We start from the raw sequence: 17630 nt of genomic DNA, 5'->3' as shown, positions 1-17630 counted from the left end.
TTTAAGCAAAAGACAGGCATTTAACTGTCTTCTGGTTTCTTCTTCCCTCTATCCCAAGGGTAGGGGAAATGTATATATAACAAAAGTAATTGGAGCATTTGTAATTAAATTTGGTGTGTTTGAAAAACGATTTGCTTATCTCATTGAGGCAATTATTGTTACCCTTCATGTCTTTGCTCAAAGCAGTAAACATTAAAAGATAAAACAAGCATATGCTTCCATAAAGTTATATGACATATGGAAAGTATAATTCACTATGAAATAAGTATCAGCAGTGGGAAGTAGGAATTATAGTTGAGGCAGGAACCACTTAATGAAGCTTGACTGTTCCAAACACATCAATGGTGCTTATCCGTGGATGGCCATGTGCAGCATGGACACTGATGGTTGTGCTGTCATTAAAGGCCAGGTTGCCTCAAAAAAATCTCATTGATTTGTCCATAAATTCAGTTCCATATCCATTATTACATTGCCCTGTTTCTCACTTTCCAGTGCTTCAGCTTTAAAAAGTGCTCCCCTTGTTCTTTTTTGCAGACTCCCTTTCGGTCTCCAGCAATGATGCCAGCCCTCCCGCCTCTGTAACATCACTTCAGCCCCACATGATCGGTGCCCAAAGCTCCCCGGGCCCCAAGCGCCCTGGCAACACCTTGAGGAAATGGCTCACCAGTCCTGTGAGGCGCCTTAGCAGCGGCAAAGCCGACGGGCACGTCAAAAAACTGGCCCACAAGCATAAGAAAAGCAGAGAGGTCCGTAAAAGTGCGGATGCAGGCTCTCAGAAGGACTCCGATGACAGCGCGGCGACCCCTCAAGATGAAACTGTTGAAGAGGTAAGTGCTTAAGGCAGCTTCCCGAGACCTGTGTGTATGTTTTTCAAGGAACTAAATGTTGTCAAGTGAAGGTTGTCTCCCCACCTGACTGTCCAGCAGTGGAGCAAAGTGTTACGTGCCCTGTGCTCACCCTTGACCGCTGTACTCTGTGTCAGTCCTGCGCCAGGCACAGTCTGTGCCCTCTGAGAGTGTTAGTGAAGCACCTGTAATTTAAAAAGAGAAATGGGAGAATAAAAAGTTATCCTTTGGTTTTAGTCTCTTATGCTTTAGTCTCTTAGGCTTTGTGAGTAAAGGTGCTTCAAGGTCTGGGAATAATCAGGTAATTTTGTATTTCCTTTGCTTTTCTTGTTGATGGATCAGGGAAAGTATAGAGAGAGCTGCTTAACTGCTTAAAGCTCTAATTGCACCTTGCCTAAGAGTCAGAGCACAGAAAAGTTACTGGCTCTTCAACGTAGGCCAGTTATCACTACTTAAATAATATGCATAGTTTTCATTGGAGATAAGGAAATCGTGAGCTGTTCCAAATTTTACCACCAAGGACATCTACTGGGGGCTTCACTTCTTCCCACAAACATGTGCCTCTCCTTCGAAGTCTGGAACTGATGTATGAACAAAGCTGGCCTCCAGATAGGTGCAGACAACAGCCAAAATCTCTGTTACAAACCTGTGGTTCAGGCTGAAATGAATGTCATATTACTGCTTCCAAGGGCACAGCTGGGTGCATGTTATACCCTTTTACTAGATTGACTCTGACTATTGATTTTGGTGCTTACCATACAGAAAAGCGGTCTCAGTTGCCCAATTTTCTATTTATTGATTTTTTTTTCTTCCTCCCAACGTATTTTTCTACACGCTTGGAACACTAGTGAAGTTCCACAGTAAGTGTAGGAAAGGAAAGACCAAAGACTTGGCAGCATGATTAATTGAGAGATGTTGGTTAGGAATGAATACTGGCCTCTGACCTTGAATGTCAGGCTGTAGAAAAAGACCCTCTTGTGCTGCAGTTGTAAAATCATTTTGGCAGTATCTGTTATTTTGCAGTTCTTTGAGTGGAGGGAAAAATTTAAGGCCAGTGCCTTAAGTCAGATAAAAACAATAGCCATCTATGCTGTCTTCCTGTAAAGGTCAATAAATTATCCTGTGACATTAGTACATTAATCTTTGGGTACTTGAAATCAGAGTTCCTTGTGGGATACAGAAAGGATAATTGACTAAATACGTCATGTTGTAATAAGGGTTTTTTATGTCCTTTAGAAGTCTTGCTGTGATACAGAGCAAGATACATATTTCAGAGAGATACAGATTTCTCTTTACAGAACTGAACTTGAAAAGCAAGCATGGCTTTGATAACACTTTTCTGTAGTAAGTTTCAGCTGAACATCTTTTTCTTAGTATTTCAGTTCATTTTTACCAGACATTGAAAACTGTCTTTGGCATCTTGACTTGTTCTGAAACTGCTGGACTTAGAACGAGCTTGTGATAACAAGCTTCATGCTGTTGAGATAACAGCTTGAACATCTTGATGTTATTTACAGAGAGGTCGGAACGAGGGGCTGAGCAGTGGCACTCTCTCCAAGTCGTCCTCTTCAGGCATGCAGAGCTGCGGGGAGGAGGAAGGCGAAGAGGGAGCAGATGCTGTGCCACTTCCTCCTCCCATGGCAATTCAGCAACACAGCCTTCTCCAGCCCGACTCGCAGGATGACAAGGTAGGAGCAGGACCTGGGGGATGCTTCACACCATGACATAACCTCTGTTTGCACAGATTTTTCTTCTGCTTCCAAAGGTCTTGAAAATGTACATAATACAGCTTCGTGGTAGACAGAAGTAATCACTTCTGCCCTCTAGACAACTTTAAATGGGTGTTCTATGAACAGAGTATGAATTAAATCCTTCTCTATTTTAAAAGCACAAGTGTAGAAATTTTTGTGCTAGCACTTCAGATGTGGAAATGGGCTGCTTTGTGTGCTCACAGGATGATTTACATCAGTTTAGCTGATGCCATATTTAGTGACTAGAGTCTAATTGTTTTATAATCATACCTTTTCTTATTCTTGGGTTTTGTTGGGTGATTTTTTGGGGGGTGGGGGGGGAGGAAAGGGGGGATGCCTAAGAGAAAGGAATTACCAAATAGGGGTAATAATTGTCATGGTTTAATTCCAGCCAGCAGCTAAGCCCCACATAGTCACTGTTCCACTCTCCCCATGAGAATCAGAAGGGAAAGAGTGAAAAACTCCTGGGTTGAAATAAAGACAGTTTAATAGGTAAAGCAAGAGCCATGCAGACAAGCAAGGCAAAACAAGGAGTTCATTCACCACTTCTCACAGGCAGGCAGGTGTTCAGCCATCCCCAGGAGAGCAGGACTCCATCAGGTGTAGCGATGACTTGGGCAGATAAATGCCATTGTTCCAAATGTCCCCCCCTTCCTTTTTCGTCCCCCCAGCTTTATATGCTGAGGATGATGCCATGTGGTCTGGAATATCCCTGTGGTCAGTTGGGGTCAGCTGGTCCTGATTGTGCCCCCTCCATTTTCATTGCTGGTGGGGTGGGGTGAGAAACAAAAAAGGCATTGGTGCTGTGTGAGCTCTGCTCAGCCGCAGCTACAACACCCCTGATTATCAACACTGCTTCCAGCACAAATCCAAAACATGGCCCCATACCAGCTACTGTGAAGAAATTTAACTCTGTCCCAGCCAAAACCAGCACATAATCCATCTGTTTTTCACAAAGGCACATTAAAATTGGTGGTAAAAATTTTGCACTGGTAATAACACCTTGGATGTAGGTAGTAACTCCATGAAGAAAATCTTATTTGCGTAGGATCTGTTTTTATTTAATGTTACAATGTTGATACATTGAGAGAGTTTATTTCAATTTTTTATCTGGATCCGACATTTAAGGGACAAGTATGAAGTCTGGAAATAGAGGGGTTTAAAATGGAAATAATCTGGACTTGTGCAGCAAAAATGCACATTATTGCTTTCTTGCCATTTTGCTCCTTAACATTTTTAACCTTTGTAATCTACAGCAGTGAATATTGTTAGTGAATTTTGTGATTGCTTGCTCTCTGTTCTCAGTGGTGCAGATGTTATTCATAACTTTGGTGGATTTTATTTATTTTTTCTTTTTTTTCTTTTAAAAACACTGCCTTTCAGTGGGAATCTCACTCATCCCTGAAGCTGTCATTTGTAGGATCAAAATGGCTGGTTGTTATACTCTGTGTGTATTCAATTCCTACATGTCTTCTGAATTGAAGAAGTGTAACATATGAGTTGAAGAGTTAATGTATTGGGAAATATTCCTGAAACAAAACAAGCAAAAACAGGCCAGCCTTCAGAGCTGAGAGAATGTTTTTTTGCTAGAGTAAGATGAAAATGATGTTGGTGAAAATATGTTTAAGCTCTTGCTGATGACCTGCCATATTTGCGTGTTCCTTCAGTGACAGAAAACAGTTGATATACAGATATTATAAAAAGGTCTCAACAGAAAAATGAATTTCATTACAGACTTCTTTACATAGAAAGAACACTTATGTGAAGGGATATGCTTGAAAACTAGTGTCTGCTTACTTGTGTATTTCTGGTGCAAAGTCAGACCCCTACCACAGTAGAGAAAGACTCCTTAAGTAGCTTTCCATCTCCAGTAAATTTCATTTTCACTGCTGTTGTGGTTTAAACCCAGCCAGCCACCAAGTATCACCCAGCTGCTTGCTTACTCCCCCATCAGTGAGATCAGGGAGGGAATGGGTCACGTAAAAGACAGAAAACATGTGTATTGAGATTAAGCAAAAACCATGCACACAAGCTAAGCAAAACAAGGAATTAATTCACTGCTTCCAGTGGGCAGGTGTTCAGCTATCTCCAGGAGAGCAGGGCCCCCCATTAAGTTTAACAGTGACTTGGGAGGACAGATTCCATCACTCCAAATGTCTCCCCCTTCCTCCTCCTTCCCTCCACTTTATATTCTGCAGATGATGTCACATGGTCTGGAATATCCCTTTAGTCAGTTGGGGTCACCTGTCCTGGATGTGTCTCCTCACAGCCTCCCAAGCACCCCAAACTTCCTCACCAGCAGGGCAGCACAATAAAGCAAAAAAGGCCTTGGCTCTGCGTAAGCCCTGCTCAGCAATGACAAAAACATCTCTGCATTAATGACACTTTTTTTAGCACAAATCCAAAATGCTGCCCCATACCAGCCACTGTGAAGAAAACTAACTCTACCCCAACCAAAGTCAGCACAACTTCTTAAAAGGTTAACATGCACCCACTTCAGTAAAAACATGTTGGGACCATTTTTAGAGTAGCTGAAACTACATTTAGACAAGACTTCAGAGAAGTTAAAACTTGGTAAAGTTAATATTATACCATCATCTTTCAAAGCATGTAAATGGTGATTCTCCTGCAATGTGCTGTTATTATGCAATGTTGATCCTTCATGGTGGGAGGCAAAAGGTCCCCTCATGGGGCATCCTGGGAGGTTGTGTGTGCCTCCCTGAAGTCCACGCACCACCAACTTCTAGCACTTAAAGTGAATGCTTTATTGGAGCACAGAAGTGAGAAGCCAAAGCAGTTTTACCAGGAGAAGGTAGTTGGCTCTATTGATAGAATTACTGATTAATAAAAGGCTTGCAAACAAGTTCCCAGTTGTCTGCGTTCTGGGTGGAGTCCTTCACATTCCTGCCATGCTGGGTGGTTTCTTGGGATGCTCAGCTACTCCGGATCCCAAGGAATGTCTCCTCCTTTCTGTGACCTCAGAGACTTGGCATTCATCTCTGCCTCCCTGCAAGCATTTCTTCCTCTCCAGAGCTCCTGCTCAGTGCTGGAAACTCCCTGTTTGCTGGGTTTCTCCTTCCCTTCCCAGCCTGCTGTGGGGCCCTAGCAGCATCTCGTACCTGCGTGAGGTCGGTTGCTCCCTCCAGCTTTCCCTTCTTTTCTGAGCAATGGATGTATTCTGCTCCCAGATTATATCATCAGGAAAGTCAGCAAGGAGTTTTATCTATGCAGCTCCTTCTTTTTCAGATTATATGTGATATAACCACAGGCACTGGAAATCACAGTTCTGAAATTTTACCTCACATCCTACATACCCCAACAGAGTACTGACAGTGTATTTTAAGACTAACCTGAGCTTTGCATCCAAAGTGAAAACCCACATACAGGCACAGCTGTGGAAAACCTGGTCAACAGTCAGATGTCAGGAGCATATAAATTGCCTAAAAGACAGGCTAGCTTGTGGGATTGCTCAGTTTTTGGTGTGCATGCAAACATCATGTTCTAGGTCATGCTGATTTGTCTAATAGCACTAAATAGCACAGCTATTTTCTCCCCAAAGAGCTCATCTGCACACTATATGCCTTCTCTCTTTCAGCAGAATCGTTGCACACGTCACAGATTTGCATTTGGTGGCAGTTTACAAGTTGTTTGCATTTAATTTTTGGATAAGCAGTATTAAAAGTTTCAAGATCAGTTGTGTTAATATGAAACTAATTATTTTCGCTTTTTGTTTTCTCTTTTTGTAAACTCTGATGCAGCATTATGTTGACTTGTGTTCTGTCTCTGCTTTGGCTCAGTTCCCATATCTTTCCGTTTAAAGTTATCTGTATTTCCTTTGCTTACCCAACCCCTGTTTTCCTTTCCAAATAAGGCAAATACAAGGCAAACTACCTAAAATCTGTATATTCTTTTTGTGTTTACTTATGGGGAGTCCTGTTACACCCGTGCCTGATTTGAGCTGAACCTCTTGTGTTGAGTCATTATTTGTGCTGTTTCTTTGTCTGCTTTGTTGGAAACATTTGCAGGACAGCTTGCCCTGTGCTGCATGATGTTCACTCTGCTGTTCGTAATATGAAGTACAGTTCATATTGCACCCTGTTTCCACTTTCCAGTTACTAAATGATAAATGTAATATGCAAACAACTCTGTTTGCAAATTACTGAGGCTGAATTTAATGGCCTTCTCCCAGAATCCTTTACTGTGAACACCTTTTACCTTCAGTTGTATCTATAAACTGGCATTTTATAGCTTATGAGGCCAGAGATCTTCTGTGCTCTACACATACCATTGGGAAAAATGGATGGCACAAGGAATGGTGAGCTCAATTTCCCATCTGAATCTGGGCAATATACTCCAGCTCTTTTAGAAAATTAAATGCCCCTGAGTTACTGGTGTATTTTTTCTTAACATAATAATGCTCCCTCCTTTATTTCAAGTCTTCTTGATTTCTCTTAGTGTTCTGCAGTTGTTGCTTTGTTTGAGCAGCAATAAAATAGGTTAACAAACTGTTGTCCATTGGGTCAGCTCAGGCAATTTTCATAGCTCTTTGCCAGGAATTATCAGCAATTATATTTCCTCGACTTCTATTGTATGTAGGAACAGGAATTTTTGTCCTAGCATTTAACTTCTATGGGGTTTATTTGAAACTTGCAACTCCAGCTGCTCAAGTTGGAAGGGATGAGCTTAGTGTTACATGACGCTGTACCTGTCAGGTACTGTTGTCTGAAAGAGAAATGGAGGAAGTCTCTTGATCCTTGAGCAAGTACTGGGCTAACTCTGGGATTCTCCTTGCTTTGTGTCGTTGCACAGACATCTTCTCGACTGCTGGTGCGGCCGACAAGCTCCGAGACGCCCAGTGCTGCAGAACTCGTCAGTGCAATTGAAGAGCTCGTCAAAAGCAAAATGGTGAGACTGACCAGCAGGTGTACATGTGTCTAAAGAAGTTGTGTCTTCAAATCCCAGCTTGCTGTTCAAAGAAAACCTGCACATTTTGCACTGACTTCTAAAATTTACTGTCTTATTTCAAAAGTCTCTTTCGGGGTTGATGTCATTTTGTACATACTCTTTTGTAAAAGCATTTACTAAATAGGTAAATGGCAGTTTAGAGGACCAAAAAACAATAAATAAAAGGAAGAGAGGAGATGGTATAAAATTTGTTAAGTATGCCCTGTTAGTCCAAAGAAAATGTCCAATTAGTAGAATGCATGCAAGGATCCGGGGGTCTTAGACTAATAGACCTTTATGAGAACAATCCCTGAAACTAAATTTATTGCACATCTTACAAGGTTAGTAAAGCAGGTAACCCTAATAACAGAAATATTTATGTTATCTAGTTGCTCTTTAGGCAACATGATAATGAAGAAATAAATAAGAATCGAGATAGTTTTGCAAGTTAATGCCTCCATCCTTGCAAACAAATTAAGTAGGAGGAATTTGTGTCAGTTTTTTAGGTTTCTATGTTTTAAATTTTCCATGTTTCTGAAGATTGTCTTTGACATGTTTGAAAGTTTAAATGTTTCTGAAGATTCTCATTATATGCCTAATTCCAGGAAGGCCCTTTGTAATCAAAATCCAGCTTCACCCAGTCTGGGAAAAGCTTCCGGGGCTGACTCCATTTGAGATTGGACTACATGGTCTCAAGAGGTCCCTCAGCAATTCTGGATTTCCTCAAAACCTTTAGATACAGCTTTTGCAGCGTAGCTCATCTTGGGCTCAATAGGAAGTGCCTTTGTGAAAACTGAGAAGAATTGCTGCATGGCAGCCCCATGTTATCAGAACTTGATATTTTCCAGGTTCATTCTAAATTAAAGCAGCTTTGACTTTCAGAACTAGAAATTTTATTTTCTGATCTCTCATTCAGAGAAAATTACATTATTGCATAAAATAATTACTGTACTCTCTTGGGTATTAACTTTGATTTTTACTTCTCTTACACCAGAAGGGTGAATATAAAATAATCCATGAGAAAATTCAACAGTCTTTTGTAAATGGAAAGTTCAGTAGTCCATGTGTCTTTCAGGCTGCCTGGCAGTGGATATAACTTAATGATCCATGCATTAGCCCTTGGGGAAGATGTTCTCATTTCACAGTTTTAGCCAAGGTTCGGCTTCCCCTGGGTTTTGGGCTAGTCATATCATTATTGGTTTTTACTTTTTGCAGGGAGAGAAAAAAGATTATAGCTGAACTCCACCCTGGTGAAGTAAATGTGTCTTGCAATAAGGCTGTATCACATGCAAGGAAAATGTGATACATAGCTGTAGCTTGATCCAAGATTATGGGCTTGAATTAAAGAAAGCCAATTAATACTTCATAGAAGGTATTCATATTACTTCCTCCTATTGCTTTTTCATCTTTTATACAAACAGAAGCTTGTGGAATCCATGCAAGGAAGATAGTGTAGGAAGGAAGGAAAAGGATACAGAGGCTCTTTTCTAGGATCTGAACAAGCTCAAAAACACCATTGGCAGTATAGAAGTCATTCTTTTCTTCAGTGAGATGCTATTTTTGGCTAGATATTAAGATAACCAAAACATCTCACTTCTCTTGAGTTAAAAATGTAACATCATAAAAATCTCCTTTAAAGATTTATTGTTGAAAGTAATTTGTTTATGCCAGAAGTCAAATATGACAAATATAATTTAATCCCTAGTCATGAAGACACATTTGTGTCGCTTCCACCATAGATGTATTTGCATCCTGAGCAGGTGAGTCTGACTTTTAGCCATTGCTGCTCAAACCAGTTCAGCTCCTTTATTTTCCTATGAAGGGAACTCTGATCTCAAATGTGCTTCTCAAGTGTGCTTCAAAGGCTCAGTTATCACGGAAAGTCATGTTGTTGCCTGGTTTCCTGGAGGCTTGTGACTTGCTTTGCCAAGATACATTAAAGGAATTGATCTCCCATAGATTGCCATATACAGCAGCTTGTAATGTGTCTTGTGAATAAAGAAGAAATAAATCATTGTTGCTGACTGTCTTGAATACCTTCTCAGGCTCTGGAGGACCGTCCAAGTTCCCTGTTGGTAGATCAAGGAGACAGCAGCAGTCCATCCTTCAACCCTTCAGATAACTCCCTTCTATCCTCCTCATCACCCATAGATGAGATGGAGGAGAGGAAATCCAGCTCCTTAAAGAGACGACAGTAAGACCGTTTTTTTACAAGTTTTCTTTTTATTTTTTTTAACAATACTTATTTTGAACTGGCAGCAGAAGCTGTTAGTCTGAAAGGGAGGACTTGTATTAGATGTCAAGCACGTGGTCACATTTCTCTGTGACATTCAATCTGTGATTTTAATTCTAGTCATACCTGTGTTTGACTTCTGCTGCATGTCACTCTCATTTATTTGGGAAGATGCTGATCTTTAAATGTCCAAAGGTCTATTAGGCTTGAAAAAAATGGTCATTCCCCTCATTCTATTCCAACCCATGCTTAATTTCTCTATGTAGCAGTAAACTGTTACCATGGTAGAATAAAAACATGCCTGGTTTCAAATTTTTTAAACTTGTGTGTAGAAATAACCGTCAGTATAGCTAAGAGTCTCCAGACCAGAGACATAATAGCATTTTATTTTAAACAATAGTTAAATGTTTAATGTCACGTTTAAGAAAACATCTGACTTTAGATAAACAGAAGCAAGCCTTGTCCAGTTTCAAAGTCAAAGCAGTATCTTGCTAAGAACCAATGTACATTAATTTTTCCATTTCAGCTGTATCAAACATATGTGACTGCAAATGTCGAAAAAGCTGTATTCTATTAATCCTCTTGAAAAATCTATTTCATTTTTTAATATTTGTTCACCTTTTTCCTTCCACTGTAGCTATGTCTTACAGGAATTAGTGGAGACAGAGCGAGATTATGTGCGAGATCTGGGCTATGTAGTTGAGGTACGATGTTTTTAATTCTCTTGATTTCTTCGTTTTTAAAAAATGTGTTACTAACCAGCTATGCAGCTTGAACCTATGTTTTTCAAAACGAAACACAGGAAGAGACTAAAAATGTCAGAGTTTACATCCTGAGTTTTCCCTCCTGTAAGCTTATAATGTATTAAGATACTACATCAGATTTTACTTCTTTTTTCCTGTTACTGTGTTCATCTTGTTGCTCTTTTGAGGAGTGTAATTCTTTGCCTTTTTTTTTTTTTTTTAATCACTACCTCTGGCCTGATACTATCCTAGTATATAGTGGGTTTATTTAGCAGGTCTAAATTGAAAAAAAAAACAAAACATTGTACCTCAGCATACAGAACAACTATCCAAGATTTGAAAGTCCTCCTTCCTCTCCTACTGCTAGGCTTCTCTTAGACTTCCTAGCCTCCTTTGCTGTAAAATGAGATAACATCACACATCTCCACTCAGTCTTCAGCTACCAACAAAATGCATTTGGAATAGTAGAAAGAATGAGCATGACGGTGAATTTTAGCCTAATAAAGTTTAATTCTTAATCTCTGTTTTGGAGGCTGGCAGGAAAAGAATGATCAGCATTGTGGTAGTGTTTTTACAGTATTTAAAGGGTCCATTAGGAGTCTGTGAATAGATATATTTTTGTTAATAACAACATAATTTCTGGTGAAAATGATGGACATCAAAACATGCTCGGTAAACCAAAACCAGGCCTGGTTATTTAGGAATAGAGCTATTGGGGGAAAAAAAGAAGGAATAGAGTTGCATGAATATTACAAAATTTAAAAACACTCCCAGGCTAATATATGGTAGTATTGCTCAGTGAAGCAGCTGTGTAGACACCAAAGCTAAGATGGGACTATGGGAAAATGTAAGAGGAATTTTATTGCAGTGGGAATGCCTGCTAACAGAATTAATTTTTAATTTTTTTGTGTTTGATTTGCTGATACTGCAAGCAGTAGTCCATGGAGTGCAGTCCCATGGGCAATTTCCTCTTCAGTGCACTTTGGTGTTGGGTTGGTGTGAGTGAAATAAGAGACACAGAACAAAGCAGCACAGAAACCACTTCAGTGGCTCTGACATTTACTCAGGAACAGCTGAGCAAGGCATTGCAGCTCCTTCAGGCAGTAAGGAGAAGCCTGTGGAAGTTTCCTTCATGCTTTGAGTCTATTCACGCAGGCTAAATTGGCAGAGTGAATTCATTTTTCCAGCAGTGTTGTGTAGACAGCCTCACCTGTGTCCATGCTTTATGTTATGCTGTGTTACAGAATAGTTTTCTGGTTTGGCTTTGTGTCCCAAGCAAGTTGTTGCCATTGGATATCTTGTGGGAAAAAGGGGGATTAAAAGAAAATTTGCTTTTCTTTTTTAAAGTAAGAATGCTCACAGTGAATTCACCTGGACTGTTGCAGGGTTATATGGCACTTATGAAGGAAGATGGCGTACCTGATGACATGAAAGGCAAAGACAAGATTGTATTTGGAAACATTCACCAGATTTATGACTGGCACAGAGAGTATGTATCGTACCTAAAAAAATTAGACTGACTTTAGGAATTATTTCCTCAGATATTCAGATACAAGGCAAATACAGTTGGTTTAGTGCTTTGAGTTGTAGAAAATGTAACTACAGCTTACAAATGTTGGTGTGAAGATTTGCTTTCAAGAAGGATGTATATATGTATGTATGTATATATATAGCAAGAACTTCAGCTGAGGTTCTCTGATATTGACAGAACTTTGTACATTGCTTTCTCTCTAACAATACAATCTAATGAATTTTTTAGGGGTGGTTAGCATGGCAATATTAGCATCTCAAGCATTCAGAATAGGAAGGGGAAAGCTTTCAATCAATATATATGAAATTTAATAATTTTATTAGTGAATTCCAGGGGATTTTTTTCATCTTGGCATGGATTCAGCATGTCCTTTTAAAAAGCTATATTGGCCATTGCCAGTTTGGACATACATTAATATCCAGTGCTGCTGATAGGGGACACAAAACTCTCTTGCCTTGCAGTAAGACCCCTTTGCCTTGCAATTACTTGTTGCTATAGTGTGTGCTTTCATGAAAAAATAAGTGTTTATTCTGTTTATGTTCAGCTTCTTTTTAGGAGAGTTGGAAAAGTGCCTTGAAGATCCAGAAAAGCTGGGATCCCTGTTTGTTAAACATGTAAGTGCAAATGTCTTTTTTGGCAAACTCCATTGCTGCTACTGACCAACATGTTTGACTATTAAGTACAATACAGTTGAGAAAGTGCTGTACAATGTTATTCACCTGTAAGATGTGGAGAGATAGCTATTAAAAGCTTATAAAAAGGAGAAGTAAATGCTCTAGTCTTTGTCCTCAATACCTTTCTGTGGAGAGGGAACATGAATATGAGCCGCATTTCTCAATTCACACTTCAGTGCAAGGGAATCGTTATTTCATATGACACCCGCCTTCTAATCTCAGGTATCCATGCAATAGCATGGAATATAAGAAATAAAAATAGGAAAGAGGCTCATTCGTCCAGTTTGAGCATGTTCTAGTTCTGTATCCTTTCCCTTTCTGAGAATTTATTGCTGGCATAGTGGGAAACCTGAAGGAAGTAGCTATCCCCATTTCTGATTGCTGTTTTACTTTCTCCTGATATTTGTAATTGAATTGTCTTTGAGAGGCACCTTTACCACTCCAGATGGAAAAGCAAGCTGTGATGCTATTACAGCATCCTCTAACAAAACCCTATCAGCTAGAACACAATGATTCAGTTCCTGTTCTTATCTGTGTCCTCTGTCCTTTCCAATCTCCATTTTATTTTTTCATTTCTTTCTTACCATTTATCTTCACTGGTCAGTACTCTGTAAGTCTCTGGGAAGCAAAGCCTCTAACAGCAAGCAAATCCTAGCAAAGTGATAGGAAAGATTTTGGAGTAAGTATGTCTGTACTTCTTAACCAGAAATGTCAGTATTCAAGAATCAATCTTAAAGACAGAAGTTATTCCCTCTCTCTTTTTCTGTTGCTTTGGTGTTAAAAGCACATGCAAAAGATAAAGAATCAGAGTTAAAAAATGCTAGTGCCTCCATTTCCAGGCTTCATCACCTATACCCCACCCAAACTCCAGTAGGAGGACAGCAAATAGTAAATAAAAGACTATTTTATTTAAAAAGCAAATAGTAAATGAAACTTTTCTCGTAACTGTTCTGTACATGTAATCAGGAGGAGGTATATAAATTATTCTAATAAATTTCAATAATAATCAGATTATTAAAATAGAATAAAAAATACTATATTTCAAAGTCTCCATTACAGAATCACAGAATGGTTAAGGTTGGAAGGGATCACTGTGGGGTCATCTTGTTGAACCTTCCATGGCTCTTGGTAAAAGAAAAATATAACCATTTTCATGCTTAACTTTATTGTGGGACATGCTGAGCTATAATCTCTGAACACCTGTCATTCAGGAGGATTTATAGCTGTGGGATTTTTTTTCACTACTGTTGCCTTTCTAAAATCATAATGATGTTCCCAAATAAATGTGTTTTCAGATCTGTTATTTCTGCATCTATAACTGCTTCTTTTCCTTGAAGGGGTCTTTTTAAGTTCATACACTGGAACTGCTGTACATCTTCAAATAATTCTCCATTTCAATCTGGCATATGTTTTTCTTGATAATGATGTATCACTTTGTGTCTTTGTTCCTCTAGGAGAGAAGGTTGCACATGTACATAGTTTACTGCCAAAACAAACCAAAGTCTGAGCACATTGTCTCAGAATACATTGATACGTTTTTTGAGGTAAGTCCCTGAGAGAGGATATGTGAGGTGAAGGATTATCAAATCTGTTGCTCAAACTAGAAAAAAAAAACAAAAAAACAACAACAAAAGAAAATTCGGCAAATAGTGTTGTTAATGTTTTAAATTACAATTTCTTGTCATTTCTATTCTGATTTCTCAAATCTGATACAGACTCCTAGGGATGAAAACTAAAGGTTAGGTATAAGATATTAATTATTCAGTAGAGTCTTATCCTTAGTAGCCTTAGCCCAGACCAGTTACCAGTGTATTTTATATAGAATGGCAATTCTGGATAAGCAGAGATCACTGTTGAAAATAAGCAGAATACAACCTGTGACTGAAAAATTACATTTTACTCTGAAACCTTGTCCAAAAAGAGATGAAAGATGCTTGCAGAAGGGAATACCTTGGGAGCCAGGGAGATAAGGGAAAGGACTCCAGCTTCTGCTAACTGAAGATATTATTTTCTGACTTTTGACAGTTTCTGGTGTGATAACAATTTATATTGATATATCCTTGTTTAAATATATATATATATATATCCATATACTGATATGTATGCTCTGTTTCTAACTCAGCAAAACAAAGGTCTTTCTAACTGAACAAACAAATTTTTTTTTACAACTCTCAGGATCTAAAGCAACGTCTGGGCCACAGACTTCAGCTCACGGACTTGCTAATAAAACCTGTGCAGAGAATTATGAAATACCAGCTGTTACTAAAGGTAAAGTGGTGTTGAGATGAATGAGTTGTGTTATTAGAAATGTTATAGATGTGTTAGCAGATAGGTTTTCTTTTTTAATTAATGCTGATGTTTTTGCACCCCTTTCCCTAACAGAACCCAGATTTGTAATCAGTGCTATATGATTATTTTCTGAGCACATCCAGATAGTTATAAAAATTGCAGTAGACGGCTTGGGCAGAAATTTGTTTTTTCTTTTAACAGTTAAAGACCAAGTGTTTAGGCCATGGAAATGTTTAAAATTTGTACCAGTGTCACAGGAATGGGAGAAGGGACTCCCAACTGTTTTCAAACGTGATACAAGTTGTTGGGATTCATCACAGCTTCAGCTACACCTGCCTTCATTTTAATATGACATAAGTGTTTACTGAAGAACAACCCTGTGTAGTACAGAGGTCATTGCCTTAGCATATGTTTTTCTATGAGCTAAATCCAAATGGTGGTCTTCTGCATTCTGTCATATTGTGACAGAGGATATCAAATTCAGATTTTCTAAGATTTCTTGTTGATGATTAATGAGAAAAGAAATATTACTTGATTTTTTTCTTTTTCAGGACTTCCTCAAGTATTCTAAAAAAGCTAATCTTGACACAACAGAACTAGAGGTACTTGAGACATTTTCTCTTAGTGATATGAATTCTTTAACTCTGAACTTCTCTTGTTTTGGCAGTCACTTTTTCTGATCTTCCTGAGAAAGTGATTATAACTGTTTTCTTCTTGCATTTCTGTTCTAAAACAACCATATCAAATGAAACAAAATTTTATGCTGCTAACTCATTTGGAAAATAAAGCTTTGACTTTTTATTTGTCTTGAACAGAAAGCTGTAGAGGTCATGTGTATAGTACCAAAACGGTGTAATGACATGATGAATGTTGGCCGCCTGCAAGGATTTGATGTAAGTTGGCTGGAATTTTGCTTAGAGATTTTGTCAGGTTCTCTAGAAATTAACCATTAATATTGTAGGGAGAAATGTGCACAGTGCTTCTTCACTATCTGGTTAGCTGGTGCAAAAAGCAGTAAATGAAAAATCAAGTCTTAGCCCTGCCAAGGACGTTTTCCTGGGAAACATTACCTGCTGTATCAGTCACACTAGGTAAACCCTTCTGCAAAATCAAGAAAGGACCAGTCTTACTACAGTTCCCTTGTTGGCTAAAGGCTTGAAAAGTAGTGAAATAATCAGTTATCAGCATTACTATCATGTACTTAACGGCAGCTGCAGCACTCCTTGTTGTGCTAAGTCTAGGAGAGATGGAAATCGGCTACTCAAGCAGGATGCATGAGCCAGGCCACAGTCACATGTTCTACTTGCAGAGCTCTTTATATTCTGTGATGCAGACATGAACTTGAATTCTGCCCTTATTCAGCACCCTGGAAGAATATATGAGTAACTGTTGGAGTTATTCAGAATAGAGAAATGAAAGCCTTAGTGTTCCAAGCCTCAAACTGCAGTATGAATTGAAAAGGGTAGAGTGGATTTTTGGGGTTCGGTCTGGCTTTTTGTTTTGGTTTTGGGGTTGGATTTTTTTTGTTGGTGGTTTTTTTTTTCTTTTTGATGTTTGGATTTTTTTGAGAAAGAGCACAAGAATATCTTGTATATAGGAGGAGAAGTGAATATATAATGGCCAATGACAGTTGGAAGGTGGGAAATCACAAAGCTATTTGTCATGAACAGGTGCTCAAAAAGTTTGACTGGGGATAGAAGCAAAGAACTTCACTAAATGGGTTTTTTCTTGCCTCTGTGTTTAGGGTAAAATTGTAGCCCAGGGTAAGCTCCTGCTCCAGGACACATTCTTGGTTACAGACCAGGATGCAGGACTTCTGCCACGCTGCAAGGAGAGACGGGTCTTCCTGTTTGAGCAGATTGTCATTTTCAGTGAGCTGCTAGATAAAAAGAAAGGTTTCTCCATGCCCGGATTCTTGTTTAAAAACAGTATCAAGGTAACTGTTGTGTGTGTGTCTTTTGTGTCCCCTGCACAAACTCTGCTAAGGTAACAGTTTTTCATTCTGTGGGCAGTCACTAGTGACATCTAGATCTGCAATCGTGGAGTAGAATGAGGTGTCAATCATTTCCTGAAATTACTTCCTAGCAAATTTGTTCTCATTCCGATGTTAAGTGGAGATCTTTGGATCTGATGCTTCCTGCATGAAGCATATCAAAACAGACGTTCTGGCACAAAGTTCTGGACAAGTATTCACAAAGTTAGTTTTCAGCTCTGTGCTATAGGTACACCACATTACAAAGTCATTCCAAGTAGAGATAATAACACTTTTTGTATCCTTTCTGATACCCAAATATGTAGATAACATTTGTAAGTAGTGCAGCCTTCATAGATATGTCAGCTCTTCCTCAAACAAAAAAAGTTTCCCCACTTCAAGTTTTTCCTGAAAAAAACTGATAATATTAGGGCTCAGCAGCCCTCATGAAGTGTTTTGGGTGGACCTTGCTTCCCCTAATTCACCTTGGTGCTCTGCCTGCCACTGCTGTTAATAGCTCTGGCTGAGCAGCCAGGTCCAAGGCATTGCTGTACCTGCAGCTGAAGCCTTTCTTGGGGCCAGTGGAAGAGAGAGCTCCATAGCAGGCTCAGCATTTTAACTAACCTGAAAGGAAAGTGAGGGATGGAG

The 17630-nt window shown here is 39.2% G+C and overlaps 1 protein-coding gene across 1 annotated transcript in view; it reads left to right on the top strand.

The window, feature by feature from the left end:
• TRIO (trio Rho guanine nucleotide exchange factor) overlaps positions 1-17630 on the top strand; it is a 243123-nt gene that overhangs the window by 208651 nt on the left and 16842 nt on the right. The window contains exons 35-46 of the mRNA XM_014872340.2: positions 535-827; positions 2363-2533; positions 7406-7501; positions 9586-9734; positions 10411-10477; positions 11902-12005; positions 12592-12661; positions 14176-14265; positions 14897-14989; positions 15562-15612; positions 15826-15903; positions 16755-16946. Coding sequence (XP_014727826.1) covers positions 535-827; positions 2363-2533; positions 7406-7501; positions 9586-9734; positions 10411-10477; positions 11902-12005; positions 12592-12661; positions 14176-14265; positions 14897-14989; positions 15562-15612; positions 15826-15903; positions 16755-16946 — 1454 coding nt within the window. The remainder of the gene's footprint in view (positions 1-534; positions 828-2362; positions 2534-7405; positions 7502-9585; positions 9735-10410; positions 10478-11901; positions 12006-12591; positions 12662-14175; positions 14266-14896; positions 14990-15561; positions 15613-15825; positions 15904-16754; positions 16947-17630) is intronic.

Source organism: Sturnus vulgaris, chromosome 1, assembly GCF_052056855.1.
Source record: "Sturnus vulgaris isolate bStuVul1 chromosome 1, bStuVul1.hap1, whole genome shotgun sequence".
NCBI lineage: Eukaryota > Metazoa > Chordata > Aves > Passeriformes > Sturnidae > Sturnus > Sturnus vulgaris.
Note: the sequence above shows the minus strand (reverse complement) of the source record. Positions and strands in the feature narration are given on the sequence as shown.